The sequence below is a fragment of the Emydura macquarii genome, unplaced genomic scaffold, assembly GCF_026122565.2.
Source record: "Emydura macquarii macquarii isolate MOO-44397 ecotype Brisbane River unplaced genomic scaffold, CSIRO-AGI_Emac_v2 contig_3390, whole genome shotgun sequence".
NCBI classification, from domain to species: Eukaryota; Metazoa; Chordata; order Testudines; family Chelidae; genus Emydura; species Emydura macquarii.
Window position 1 is genome coordinate 1,569,522 of NW_027133527.1, and position 13,714 is coordinate 1,583,235.

The following is a 13,714-nucleotide window of genomic DNA, read 5'->3' on the forward strand; positions in this document are numbered from 1 at the left end:
TACCATATTTGTCATTTCATTGAAGAGATGTGGGGACATTTGTCTAAGTTGCCCTGTATCTCAGCCAATCTGTGCTTAGCCCCAAGACGTGGTTGTGCTGGCAATATGACCCCTTTGAGCCCAAAGAAAATCATGGACACTTGAAACAATAAATAGGAGTGGATTGGCCTTCATCCTGGGGTCCTTTTTAATTGGAGGTTTTTTCCACCATTGGTGGAAAGAATGTTACTTGGAAACAGATAGATAGGAATTCTATACAACTAACTGCTTTTGTGTGCTTTTAAAAAAGCCCATGTTATGGGAACATATTGTCAAGGTCAGTTGCTGCCTTTCTGAACAATAATAAAAAGCAAGCTGGCTATTGTAGTTTTTTGTATACTGAATCCAACTTAATGGACAGTGCGTCACAACCTTTACTTGAAAGTATTCTTTCAGCTGTTCTAGCTAACAGCACCCTGAAACTTTCTTTTCATCTGCTCAGGCATTGGAGAGAAGTATTCAACATGGGAGCCAACCAAACGAGAATTAGAATTGCTTCGACACAACCCCAAGCGGAGAAAAATAACCACAAATTGCACCATAGGTAAGTCAAGGAAACAGTTTCTCAGGTGATTTCTCCACCAACTGTACTTTCAAAGCCCCGTGACGTTTTTCTTGCCTTTCAAGGTTTAAATGCATATTCTCAGGTTGAGTCTTACAGTTGTTTTTCTTTCTAAATCTATCATGTCATCTTAATGACCAATGTATGTACTGACTTCCATCCTCTCTCCTGTATAGAAGGATGTGTGCTCTGTCATTTCAGATACTGAAGATAGTGAATTTTCGTAGGAGACCTTCAAAGTAGGAGACTCTTAAACCCTGTGTATACTAAGAAATTCTATGGAAAAAAATCCCATTGATGGTACCACCAGTTCATCTGAAGTTTTAATTGACGTGGTGGTAAAAACACTAGGAGCTGCCAGAACTTAAATCTACATTAGAGCTCCCATTGGTACTACCACAAAGGCAATTGCATCTGTGGAAATTCTCTTGTAATTTGGGCTAATGTCTGAACATCATCCTTTCACTTGAGAGCTTCGGTCTTTTTACCAGATGGGAGTTTTGACTTCTTTCCTTCTATTTTAGAGGGCCCAGAGGAGAGGAATAAAAATAATAAAATGTTTTCAAAAATCTGAGCTATGAAGGAAGGTGTAAAAAAACAGGGTATGTTTAGTCTTGAGAAAAGAAGATTGAGGGCGGACCTGATAAGTCTTCAATATAGTCTTCTAAAGTGTTATAAAAAGGACTTTGAGCAATTTTTCTCCATGTCCACTGAAGGTAGGACAAGAAATAATCGGCTTAGTCTGCGGCAAGAGAGATTTGTGTTAGATATTAGGAAAAACATAACTATAAGGAACAGGTTACCAAGGGAGGTTGTGGAATCCCCATCGTTGGAGGTTTTTAGGAACAGGCTAGACAAACACCTGTCAGGGATGGTCTAGGTGTACTTGATCTGATTTCAGCACAAACTGGTGGACTAAATGATCTCTCAACCTTGCATTTCTATGATTCTATGTTGAAAACTCTCCAGAAGGGGTCCTTTAGACTCCTATTTTGAACCTAAACCACATAGTCTGTCCTCCAGCTTGTTAGTTTTAGATTTCAGTTCCTAGATTCATAGATTCCAAGGCGAGAATGGACCATTCTGTACAAATCAAATATTTTATTCCACAAAGTTTAGCATGCTCTCTTTGGAGCCAAGAGCTATCTGAAATGCAGACATAATTAGAGATGATTGGGAAACAGCTGGGGAAAAGAGGAGACAAATATGCAAAAGTTCTGATAAAATTTCACTTCCATTTTTTTTTATCAAAATTTCCTGACCAGCTCTAATGATGACTAATCTGGCCAGTAATAATCCTGGGGCTGTGTTTTCTGTATAGTTTAATGCATGCTAACATTCAGTGTTGAAGATTTCTGAGATAGCCATTGGCCCAGATTTTTAAAGGTATTTAAGCATTGCTCTGTTCAGCATTGCAATCCCTGTCTTATTTTCAAAAGTGACTTAGGAGCCTAAATTCCATTGTCTTTCAATATAATTTAGACACTTAATGCCTTCGTCACTTTTGGAAATGAGGCTGAGGCTCCTAAGTCAATTAGGTATTGCAGTGCTTAGCGGAGCAATGTCTAGATTCCTTTAAAAATCCGGGTATTGTCACTATACACAGGAAGCAGTTTGTGAAGTCCTTAAATTTTGCCTCATTTATAAAACTACTGTAAGCATTATGTTATGATAAAGTGCATCATCCAATTTTCACACCTCTTCACCCTTCCAAAATCCTTTGGGAGTAATGATGAATAAAATAATGGTTTTATGTATATGTTTCTAGTACAGTAGTGCATAAATAATGCGAAACATGTATGCAGTACCTGAAACTCTGGATTAAGAAGCAATAATGTGACTTCAAGAAAGTAAGTCAAGATCTGGGGATAGAACAGTAATGTCAAAGAAAGGACATCTATTTTTGCAACAGTAGAGGAGAAAAAAGGATTGAAGCACACCTGGATCTTGGAAACTTCTAACAGACTAGGAAAGCATTCTAAACTGAGTTCGTTTGTTCTCTCTATTGCTTGTTCACTTTGGGACTTGATTTTTTTTAATGAAACTGTAATATAGTGTGTCAGCTATATTACCAATTACTTGGCTAAATGAATTCTACAGGGCAAATGAAAGTGGCTTTGATAAAATGTTAAGGTGCATCTTCCCTTTCTGAACAATAAAACAATTTTGGATGTTATTTCTCTTTTCATTTTGAAAGAATTTAGATCCTGATTCTTAAAAGACTTTTAATTTTTCAGTCTGTTAAAAGGGATAGTTCTGATTGCATGAAATCTTATACACACTGCATGGGGGAAAAGCACGCATGAAACACAGGGGATAAGGGCAGTGACTGATCTCTACTTCTGCAGACATGCTTTTAATAATTTCTCCTGCTGAGCCTGGAGCTGTCTGTATGCCAAGATTTAAAAAGAGAAAAAAATCAAAGCCCCCAAGGGACTTAATGCAGTTTTGGTCTGCAGTTAAAAGCAAAAGGCTTGATTTCTCTCACAAAAATACATTGGGTTTAATTGGGGGGAAAAAAAGTCATTGTCCTTGTGCTTTTTCTCTCTACCCCCAACCTATTGCTAAATATATACCTGTGTGCAAACTGAAATGCTGCAGTTACCTGGACATTCCCATTTCACTTTTGTGATGCTCATTTCTTCAGACATAGGGTCTTTATTGATCCATAATAGACATCTGTTTCATCTTCTGAGGTAGATAAATGAGTCAGAAGACATGCGTAGATGTCTGATTGTATTGGCTCTGATAATGAAATTTATGCTGATAATCAGATGTAAGCATCACAACCTATTGATTGATTCTGTTCACATGGAGAATCCAGTTTAGGCTAACCAAATGTCTTTTACCCTTTTATGAAGCAGATTTAAAAGAAAAAAGCCAGATGCTTTCTTTCTCCCCTTCTCCTCTCTCTTCCTCTTGATGTATGCCCAGCTGCATTATGGGAATTGCATTTTGGATTTTTTTAGATTCTCAGGCATGACATGTTGAAATGGTTAGCAAGCCTGATGCTGGCTCTGCATAGCTCTACGTGAGGCATGCTTGCAGTGTAAGTAATAAGGATGGCATGGTATTCCTGGAATCCAAGATAACACAGACATGGAAAAGCTTGGACAAATATGTACGTTTATGGGTTATCCATCGGGGGAATTTTGAGAGGGAGCAAAGGAGGGCTTGTCATAGGGTTTCCCCCATAGTGAGGACTTCACTAACATGGATTGTAATGTAGCTGGTTCAGTGGTATAAAATAACCACATTTATGGTTTCCCCAGTAGGTTTTCACCACTAGTCTTTAAAACAACATCACTCCAAAATCATGTGGACTTTTAACTCCATGGAAAAGTCTGCTTTGCACCCTGAGTTACTTTCCTATTCTTATATTGTAGTGCTGAGAAATGACCTTTTGTGGCCTCCTTAGTAGCTAGCTGGCCACGTGCCTCGTTTTTCTGAACTGGCTGAACTTTTACACAACAGCAGTATCCTCAGTCTTGCACTGGCATCATAAATTAAGTGTGTAGAATGAGCTGCCATAAAATGAGTTTCTCATTATTGAGAGCTAGTAATTTGCCAGTGAGAATCCTAGCTCCTACTTTTTATTCCAGTAAAATTATATTTCCTTGTACAATAACTTTAAAATTTTGTGTAAAAAAACTGCTTATATACACCTGAAAAGTTTAATCACCAAGAGTTGTTGGATCTCACCAGCACTGCAGTCTCTCTTTGATTTTCCTTCAAACTGGATATCTTTATCTCTTTCACTAGATATTTGCTTCCTAACAATGAATATACGCACAATAACTTTTTTTGCTGAGTCACCCTTGTGCAGATTCTTCTTCAAATTAAAACAGTTCTAGTAGTGCTGCAGGCTGGAGAGTCCCAAGCTTTTATTGGTTCTTGCTTTGTGGATACTCACCAAAGAATCATCCTCACAGTTGCATTTGCGTGTCTATGAAGTGACTTTGGGACAAATTGCTTAAGTGCCAATAGTGAGCTCAGTGCTGATGCATATAATGACACCTAGTTTCTGCCCTAAGGATCTAATATAGTTTAGACAGTAGGCATATAATACATATGGTGAGTCTGCAAACTTGAAATGCTGATAGTCATTATTTATATTTTACAGAATTAAATAACATCTTTGTTTTGGACACAAGACTGACTGGTTTGCTTTGAAAAATTTCAGACATGCTACCTCCAAAAAATCCTTAGGACAGTTTGCATTTGATAAAATTTAAACAATGCAACTATTGGAAAAAACTGGAAAACTAACTGGAAAAAACCCCCTCAATTTTTAAATCTCTCTCCTATTGCTTTATGAAGGCACTGCTCAGCTAGCCCATCAAACTACTGCATTCAGACATACAGAAGAGGTTTTTATTATGGGGGTGAGCTGGGCGGGAGGTAATGTCTTTTGAGGACCATTTTCATAGCTCATTTTGTTCCATTATCATTAATACCCACATATGATCAGTACTCCTGAACAGACTGAGGTATTAGCCAGCCTATCTCTGATTAGCATATGAAGTGACTTTGTGGCTGAAGACTCTGCTACATTACCAGTAGGAAGAATTAGACTCCAAAAGCACATGGACAATTAGCTGGAGCCACCTGGGATGCCCATTTACAGTGTTGCAAAAAGGCATGGGGGGGGGGGGACTCTTTATAGCAGAATGAACAAATTCTTTTCAGAAAGAATGATGGGGAGTGGGGGAGCTGACAAAAACAATAGCTACATGACGGTGGCAGGTGGTTTTTGCAGCTGTGTGACAGTAAGCAGTATGACGTGAGAAAGAGACGCACGAGGGGAATGAATATTGCAGCAGTGTTTCAGTGTAAAGGTGACAAAGGGAGATGAACAGTGGCCTGGAAATTACTTCTGGTTCTCTAGAGAAGCTCCCAGAAGCATTGCTTTATCTTTCAGTGTTCCATAAACTATGTATGAGCAACTGTGCACAAGGGCTTAACCAGAGAAGACTTGAAGATGTTATGGACTGCATTAGTACTTTACAGTATTATGTGACTGTGCTATCTTTTTGGTGTACTTGCTTTTTGGTCTAATACTTGTTAAACTAGCACGGATGGAATACTGGAGTGAAAACACTCCGGCACAGAACTTTTAGCACTGGTTTAAATTTTAATTGTGAGTTTGAAGCATTAGTGGGTACATATTTGAAATGTGGCAGCCCATGAAATGCATTTAAAATGAATTTCAGTTTTCTAACTTAACTTTTTTCTCTGCTTGGTCGGATTAAATAACACTTTGAATCAGTCAAAATTGGGTGTATAATGTCCCCTTAAGTGCTACCCAAATAAATGGGTCCTGCATAAATACTATCCAGTCATCTTATCTTGTAACTGCATCCCCCATCATCTATCTGGAAAATTAATAATTATTCAATAAGTTAATTAAGCAATCCTAAAATACCATATGATATGGCATCAAATACAGTGATATATGTTTTATAAATTAAACATTCCTTTGCCATCAGTGAAGGAGTAAATGCAGAAAATGAACTTCTATTGAGTGGGTTTTTTCCCTCACTTCTCCGCAATGTTCTCTTTCCCCCAATATTTAGGTCTTCCTACCATCTTTGAGTATTGCAGTATGTAGGAAAAAAGCTTGTTTAAAATAAAAAAAAATGTAAAGTTGTTTTTATTTACTAAAAAAATGGCATACGTACAGTGTCTAGAAAGGTTTTTCTGAAAGTAAACTGCAGTAAACCCAGTTCAGCAGCCATCTGTGAGGGAAGAACCCAAGTAGCTGCTTTAGGAATTCTAAAAGATTTTGTTGCTTCTAGGAAATCTTTTCTTACTAACCTTTTTGTTTGTAAAAGCAGAACTTCCAGATTTGCTGTTAAACAGAATACCAGTACTTCTGTGGTTTTGAATGCACTTGACCTAGGTTCCCAAGTCTGATGGCCCTCCGGAAACTATTCAGGTATCTGGGGTAATCTCACACGTTAACGGTGTGGTTTATAGATTTCTATTTACAGGTTCGATAACTGATAAATCACAAGTTATGAAAGACAATCATGAAGGAAAAGTTTATATTCACATGTGTGAAGCTGCCAGTTACTGACATTGCTCTTAAGAGCAGCATATGTTTTCATATGCATTTATGTTAATCTCTGCTAGATGTTTGCCCTGTCAGCCTCAGAGTTCACCTTATTTTTGCAGTATATAAAATAGGCACAGAGCAAACTATATTTAAACTGACTCTACTTGAAGAAGAAATGTGGTATAATAAGAATACCTAGCTCTGATGTAAACATGTACCTTGTGCAATTCAGAATGAAAAAAGATATGAGAAGAAATTGAATTTGAGGGTATTTCTGGGATCAGTTTCAGTTCTATTTGCTGTATGTTTGTTATTCTATTTGTTGTATAAAGAATGTGGGCACAAAAGTGATCTGCAAATGTCAAAAACTAGGGAATCATAATTTCTCAAAACTTGCGCATGGTATTTTTGTGCACTTCACATAAACTCAGCTCTACAAGATAGCTTTCTTTTCACCATGTGCTGTGACTTTTGTTGGAAAAGATTTTCAACAACCAGACAAAATAAAAGGTACGGTTTCACTGCTGGAATGAAAAGTGTTTATATTCAGTGAAGAGGATTGCAGTGTCTGGCAACCTGGGAAACGTTAAATGCGGTCTCTTTATTTGATTTATAGCATGAGAAGTGACAGTAGTCCAACTTTATTCCCAAGAGGTGAAGGGAGGAGACTTTTATAGAATTCAGGCTTTTATTTGAAATTTGGAAGCAGACTAATTCCTCAGAACATCTGTCATGGTAGTTTACAAGCAAATTCAAAAGTTAGAGAAAGGTGTCTTACCACAAGCTCTGTTCTAACATCTGGACATAGTTTGTGCTGGGGCATTTTTTAATCATTCAAATAAAATCTTAAGTAGGCTACTAATCTCTAGTAGGAGATCCATCTAAATTAACAGTTTTTAAACAGAATTGTGAGCCATTTTTTTCAGTTGTTAGGCATACCAAGCATAATAGTAGAAGGAGAGAGAAACCTCTCCATATTAAACTAATAATAGAAGAAAAACATGATGTATTGACTGGGGAAAAGGAAACAGCCCGCCCCAGTATTATAACAAGTCCGTTACAGACTATCAGGAATATCCGGAGGTTCTTGCATTGAATTTTCATGAAGAATGTTTGTAAACCACTGCTATTGCCATCTAATGTTATAAATTGAGCTGAAGAAATTTTTTTAAAATAGATGTTAAACTTCTGAGACGAACAAGAATTTTTCCAAAATGAAACATCTAATATTTAGTTTGTTTAACTTGGTTACCTTTTCTTGCCATAACTTATTAATGCCACTGTGTTACAGGGCAGTTACATCTAGCAGTTGAGGTGCACTTTAAAGGAAGACAGAATTTTGTAGCAGAAACGAAGAAATGCACTTATCTTCATGTCTGATTAAAATGCAGAGTTTAGTACCTCACAAGCTTTTGTTGGGCATATTAATATGAACACAAAGCCTTGGCTTATATAAGAGACATCTATGCTTTCCTCTTCTGACTCCAGAGTTTGTGTGTTTCTTTAGGTGGTTAAGGATTGTGTGTGTTTGTTTAGACACTAAAATTGGTGTCCAAATAAAGAAATAAACAGAAAAAGTGGCCTTACATACGATTAGAAATGCAGACAGGGAAAGAAATAATGTTTTCTAGGTTATAGTAACTTACTTATTTGACAGTGTCCTTTTTTAAAAGAACTGATTTTGTTTTTTAAACTGCGTGCTTATGTCTATTTTGTATTCTCATGTGTTCCCATTTAGTAGAAATGTGGATTAGTTTTCATCATGAATCACTTCCATTGCTATACTGCTCAAACTGTAAACAATCCATAGATGTTGTTTTAACACATCAGTTTATAAAATAAAACTCTGTGAAAGTAGAACATGGATTTTTCTAAAGACCAATGTTTCTATTTCACCATAAACTCATAACATTACAAATTTCTTGGTAATGGATTTCTCACTGTTCCTTGGCTCTGAAAAATAGCACTTTGCATTGGAGAACCAGTCTTTCAAGCCAGTGGTGGGTTGAAGAAAAGAAATAACTGCACAGCAAAAATTTGAAGCACAGGAATCTACTAGTAACGTGGGAAGTGGATGTATTTAAAGCAAAATTTTCTATAAATTAATTTCACAGTTCAAGACTTTTTGGGGGGGAGGAGGGATGGAAGTAGTAACTAGTGTGCGTGCGTGTGTGGTTAGAAGGCTATTTTGAATAAGCTAAATAAGTGATAGCAGTTGAGGAAGATACTTCTATTCCTTACTTCAGAGGTCTTCCTATAGCAGGTGAAGTGGTGAAATAGTGATTTTACTTGGAATTGGTTGAGCTTGCCTTATGTTTTTCTGACCTGATTTTGGAAGATAAAGTATTGAAATTGCACAACAGTCTTGCCTGAAAGAACAAATGGGGATATGAATAGATGCAGAAGTTCCTACTGCATCACATGCACACAGGCATCCTCCTACCAGTAGGGCTTCTGACATGTATGTTCCTTGCCACAGTGCTTATGAAAGAGCCAATGTGTCACACCTCAGATTTCAGTCTCTTGGGCTGTGGCTACTGTGGCAAAGATCTCTTCTGAGCAGCCTTCATGGTAAGTTCTCAGGAGAAGAAACAGAAGCATGGTTGAAGATTGAAGAGCAGTGAGGTTTCACAAGAGCGATTGCTTGGGAGGCAAAGGGGAGAAATTGCTTTGAAGCAAGCAGGACTCCACATCTAAACTATCTTTGTTTTGCTGCCATCCCTGCTGAATCACTTATACTGTTTATCCAGGAGAGAGAAAATAAATTATTAATATTAAAGGTGACCTGCAAAAGAGAATAAAAATTGGGACTTTTTCCCTTTTTGCCCATTTGTATTATAAAAAAAGAAGGCCTGAATGGTGGATGGATGTGAGTGTATGTGTACTGACACAAGTACATGTGTTCTCTTGGTTTTTACATCAAAAAGCAGTGTCCTATCTAGCCTGCAACACCTCGTAGGAATTTAACAAAAAATTAGCTCAGTGATAGCCCTAGTGTAGACAACGCTCTGGTGCCCCATCGTGGTTTTACCAGTTAGTTAAACCTTCTAAAGCACATTTAATTGATGTGGTAAGAATGGATCTGGCTACAGAAGGTTTTTGGGTTTTTTTACAGTACTCTGTGGTAGCACCAATGAGAATTCTGTTTTGTGAAATTCCCTAGCATTAGACAAAGTTTGAGATGATCAGAGAACTAATTAAATGGTGATCTCACAAGAGGCAAGACGAGAGATGAGAAACTGAAAGAATAAGGGATTTAGCAAGGGATTTAAACCAATGCCTAAATGTGCGTGAATAGTCCCATTTGAACTCATGCTTGATGGTAATCATGTGTTGAAGTCCTTGCATAATTGGGACCTACATCACTCTTTAAAAAAATGTTTGTATGCATTTGGCTTCATTTACTAATAGGTTAGAAAAAGGAATCCTTGAGTATTGAATCCCTCTTGCCTTCAGTTAAGGTGTAGGAGTGAACAGTATATATCCCTCGGACATCTACGAGGTCTCTTAGCAAAACCAGAGAAGAGCTAAGATCATGATCCAATTGCTGATATAATTTTTTTAATCGAAGTAAATCTTTTAAAACAATAAACCTTTTTTTAAAAAGTCAGATCTCTTGTATCTAATGCAAAGAAGAGTAAGAGAAAATAATCCTTTGACAGTCTTATGTTGGTGGTCTAGTAAAGATTACACTTCTGTGTTTCTCATTGTGCTTGATAAAGGAAAATATTAAGCTAGTGCTATATGATTGGGGTTTTTTTCTGAATCTATTTTTACAGTCAGTAAACTGTAAAGGTGACATTCTTGCACTCTGTACTGATCCTGTTTTGTGTGTAAGGATGACCTCAAAGTATGTGGTTTTAGGCACTCCCCTACCCCCTCAAAAAAGTTTGTTCTCTTTCAGAAATAACAGTAGTATCAACTCTTTATTTCCCTGCCTTTGCTTGATGACTGAAGAGCTAGTGGAATAGCTGAAATCTGAGTGGCAGCTTTTTCAGCGCCTTGCTGAAGGAAGGAGGACCCTGATTCCTTCACAAAGAGCTTTTATCCCAAATTTGGTCTAGACTTTCAGTTTTAACAAATTAAAATGTAAACCAACTGACCCTAACATCATCTCTACTCCTGGCAGATAGCTAATGTGACGCTGGTTTTTGTTTTTGTGTTTTTAAAGACTCCAGAGGCAATCCTGGCAATTACAGGCTGGTGTGCCTAACCTTGGTACCAGGCAAATTGGTTGAAATTATCAGCCAAATAGATTAACATGATATGCTGAGGAAGAGTCAGCATGGCTTTTGTAAAGGGAAATCATGCCTTATCGATCTATTAGAATTCTTTGATGCGGTTAATGGACTTGGATAAGGATGATCCAGTTGATAGAGTGAAGTTGGACTTTCAGAAGGATTTTGACAAGGTCCCTCATCAAAGGTTCTTAAGCAAAGTAAGCAGTTGTGGGCTAAGAGATAAAGTCCCTTCCTGGATCAATAACTGGTTAAAAGATAGGACACAAAGAGTAGGAATAAATGGTCAGTTTTCCAAATGGAGAGAGGTAAATAGTGGGGTCTTCCAAGGATCGGTACTGGGCCAAGTGCTGTTACACATATTCATAGATGATCTGGAAAAAAGGGTAAACAGTGAGGTGGCAAAGTTTGTGGATGATACAAATTTACTCAAGATAGTTAAGTCCAAAGCTGACTGCAAAGTTTTACAAAGGAATCTCACAAAACTAGCTAAGAAAATGGCTGATGAAATTCAATGTCGATAAATGCAAAGTAATGTAAATTGTAAAACAGAATCTCAACTATACATATAAAATGATGGGGTCTAAATTAGCTTTTACCACTCAAAATGAGATCTTAGAGTCATTGTGGATAGTTCTTTGACAGGATACTGGACTAGAAGGACCTAATATGGACATTCTTACCATCTTGTGTTCTTATATGAAGTAAGAGCTCTAGGTTTTACATACTATGGTCTCCTATTCCAGCCTTCAAAAAAAGTGGATTGGTTGGATGAATTTTCATCTTGCCAATCTTTTGCTTCTTGTTGATCTCTCTCAGTAGCAAATGAGTTGGGAAAGAGGTCACTAGGAAGTCTTGAAATTAGATCAAAAATACTTTCAGCAGCCCCTAGAAACGAGCTACATTTTAGGGTGGTGTTCTTGGAATAGCTCCTTACAGGACAGGAAGAAACATATATTTGCTAATGTCCATTTTCTGTAAAACCTTGCAAATTGTCTAGAAGCCCTGTTTGAGGGGGTAGTAATCTCTGAAGCCTGAGGATAAATGTCTGAGCTTGACAACAAATTGGCATTGAAAAGAATATTTGAAATGACTTGCTAAACACATGGGTTCTGGCAGAAATATTTAGTTTGAGTCATGCTTGAAGATTTAATTTGCTGCTGCTTTGCTTTGTAGGTTTTTCACTTTGAGGTAGTTTTCTTCTGCACAGAACAGTTTGGCTTAAATCAAGCAGCGATCTTAATGGGACCTCTCTTAAAATATGCATGTTCAATACTCTCTTGGGAGTAGTGGTTTTTCATACAAGTTATAAAGGATTCTAGTACAGGTTATTTATAATTGTTTTCTTTATTAGGATGTTTATCTGTTTTAGCAGAAAGAAGTGATACCCTTAAGAGCAAAGAAAGAAAGACAGACATTGGAAGACTCGGTTCATATTTATATATGATACATTGCAGTGCATTATAGAGCATGAAATTTGGGATTACAAGCTGTAAATTCAGTAAAATCAAAAATACATTGCTGCAGGGACTTCCGTCTCTACTAAAACTCCTGAAGGCACTGTATGAGGTTAAACGTCATGAAATATTTACATGTGAAATAACCAAATGAATGCTACTGAGGTTGAATTATTCTTTTATCTTCTATTGGGAAACTGTCATGCATTTTTGCACAGAAAACATTTTAATTTTGTAACCTAAGGTGATTACTAGCACACCCTCCCACATCTCAAATCCCTGTGTATGTTATAATAGGATATAATTTGGAAGGCAGCCTTCTCCAGCATGTACAGCAGTAGACTGGTAGTCCAGGATTTGGGCTTAACTCCAAACTCATCATCTGAGTTACTAGCTGTGTATTACTGGGTATTTGATCCATTATCGTTATTTAATGTAGAAGGCCAAATTGGCTGATCAGTGTGGTATTGGACAGTCTTTCTAAAGTCATATTGTAATAGCATTTCCCTCGGCAGCTCTTAGGTTCTGCTGTATGATGACTGGCCCTTGATTTCTGGAGGTTACTGGAAGGCTTTTAGGGGATTCTGCTGACATACTGCAAAAGCATCATCTTATGCTGTCATAGTTACAGGAAAGGCTGCAATTTCTACTCCTTTTAGTCCATCTAGAGTGCACCTTTTGGAGTCAGGTTTTGCTACCTTTGCCCCTTTCCAGGGAGAACCACACAGTCCTCTCACTCTTTAACTGAATCTCTGGGTTGCAGCCCTGCTGTTTCTCAACTGTTAACTTGACTGGCCCAGCTGAGTTTGACATGGGTAAGCCCTTTTCCTCTTGGGACCAGTGATTAGCAAGATGATTAAAGTGGCTCAAAACCAGCTTCTTCAAAACCAGGCATTATTTGTTTACCCACAGGTACATAGCATGTGGAACAAAAAGTAAAAACAAAATAGTTTTATACACAGATTCCCTTTCCTTAAACCTTAATCTTTCTTTGCCCTTTTGGGTAAGTCCCTCTCAGTTGCCTCTGTTTCTTGGGTGAGGAAAAACAGACTGCTTTCTGGCAGCATGCTGGTTCGCTAGAGGCGCGCCTTTTGTTTTTCCCTTCCCCCTCCCCAAAAAAACCTCCCCCTTCAAGTTCTTCATTTCTTCTCTATCTGGGCAGAACAAGTTTATTCCTCACTGGGTTCTCAGCCAGACTTCAGTGGGAGGTGAAGTTTCAAAGAAATTCACATGTGTATTGTCTTTGGAATATGGTGGTTTGGTTTATCAAAAGTCATTGTCTTCACTTCCTCTATATAGCCAGACCGCAGCTTAGGTTTGAGTTCAAGCAGGTAGCACTATAAACTGAGCAAGTATAATT

The 13,714-nt window shown here is 37.6% G+C and overlaps 1 protein-coding gene across 3 annotated transcripts in view; it reads left to right on the forward strand.

Moving 5' to 3' along the window:
• The window catches only part of USP22 (ubiquitin specific peptidase 22), a 190,537-nt gene that overhangs the window by 122,834 nt on the left and 53,989 nt on the right, over window positions 1-13,714 (forward strand). For all 3 annotated transcript variants that reach the window (XM_067534089.1, XM_067534088.1, XM_067534087.1), the window contains one exon: window positions 482-583. In XM_067534089.1, coding sequence (XP_067390190.1) covers window positions 482-583 — 102 coding nt within the window. The remainder of the gene's footprint in view (window positions 1-481; window positions 584-13,714) is intronic.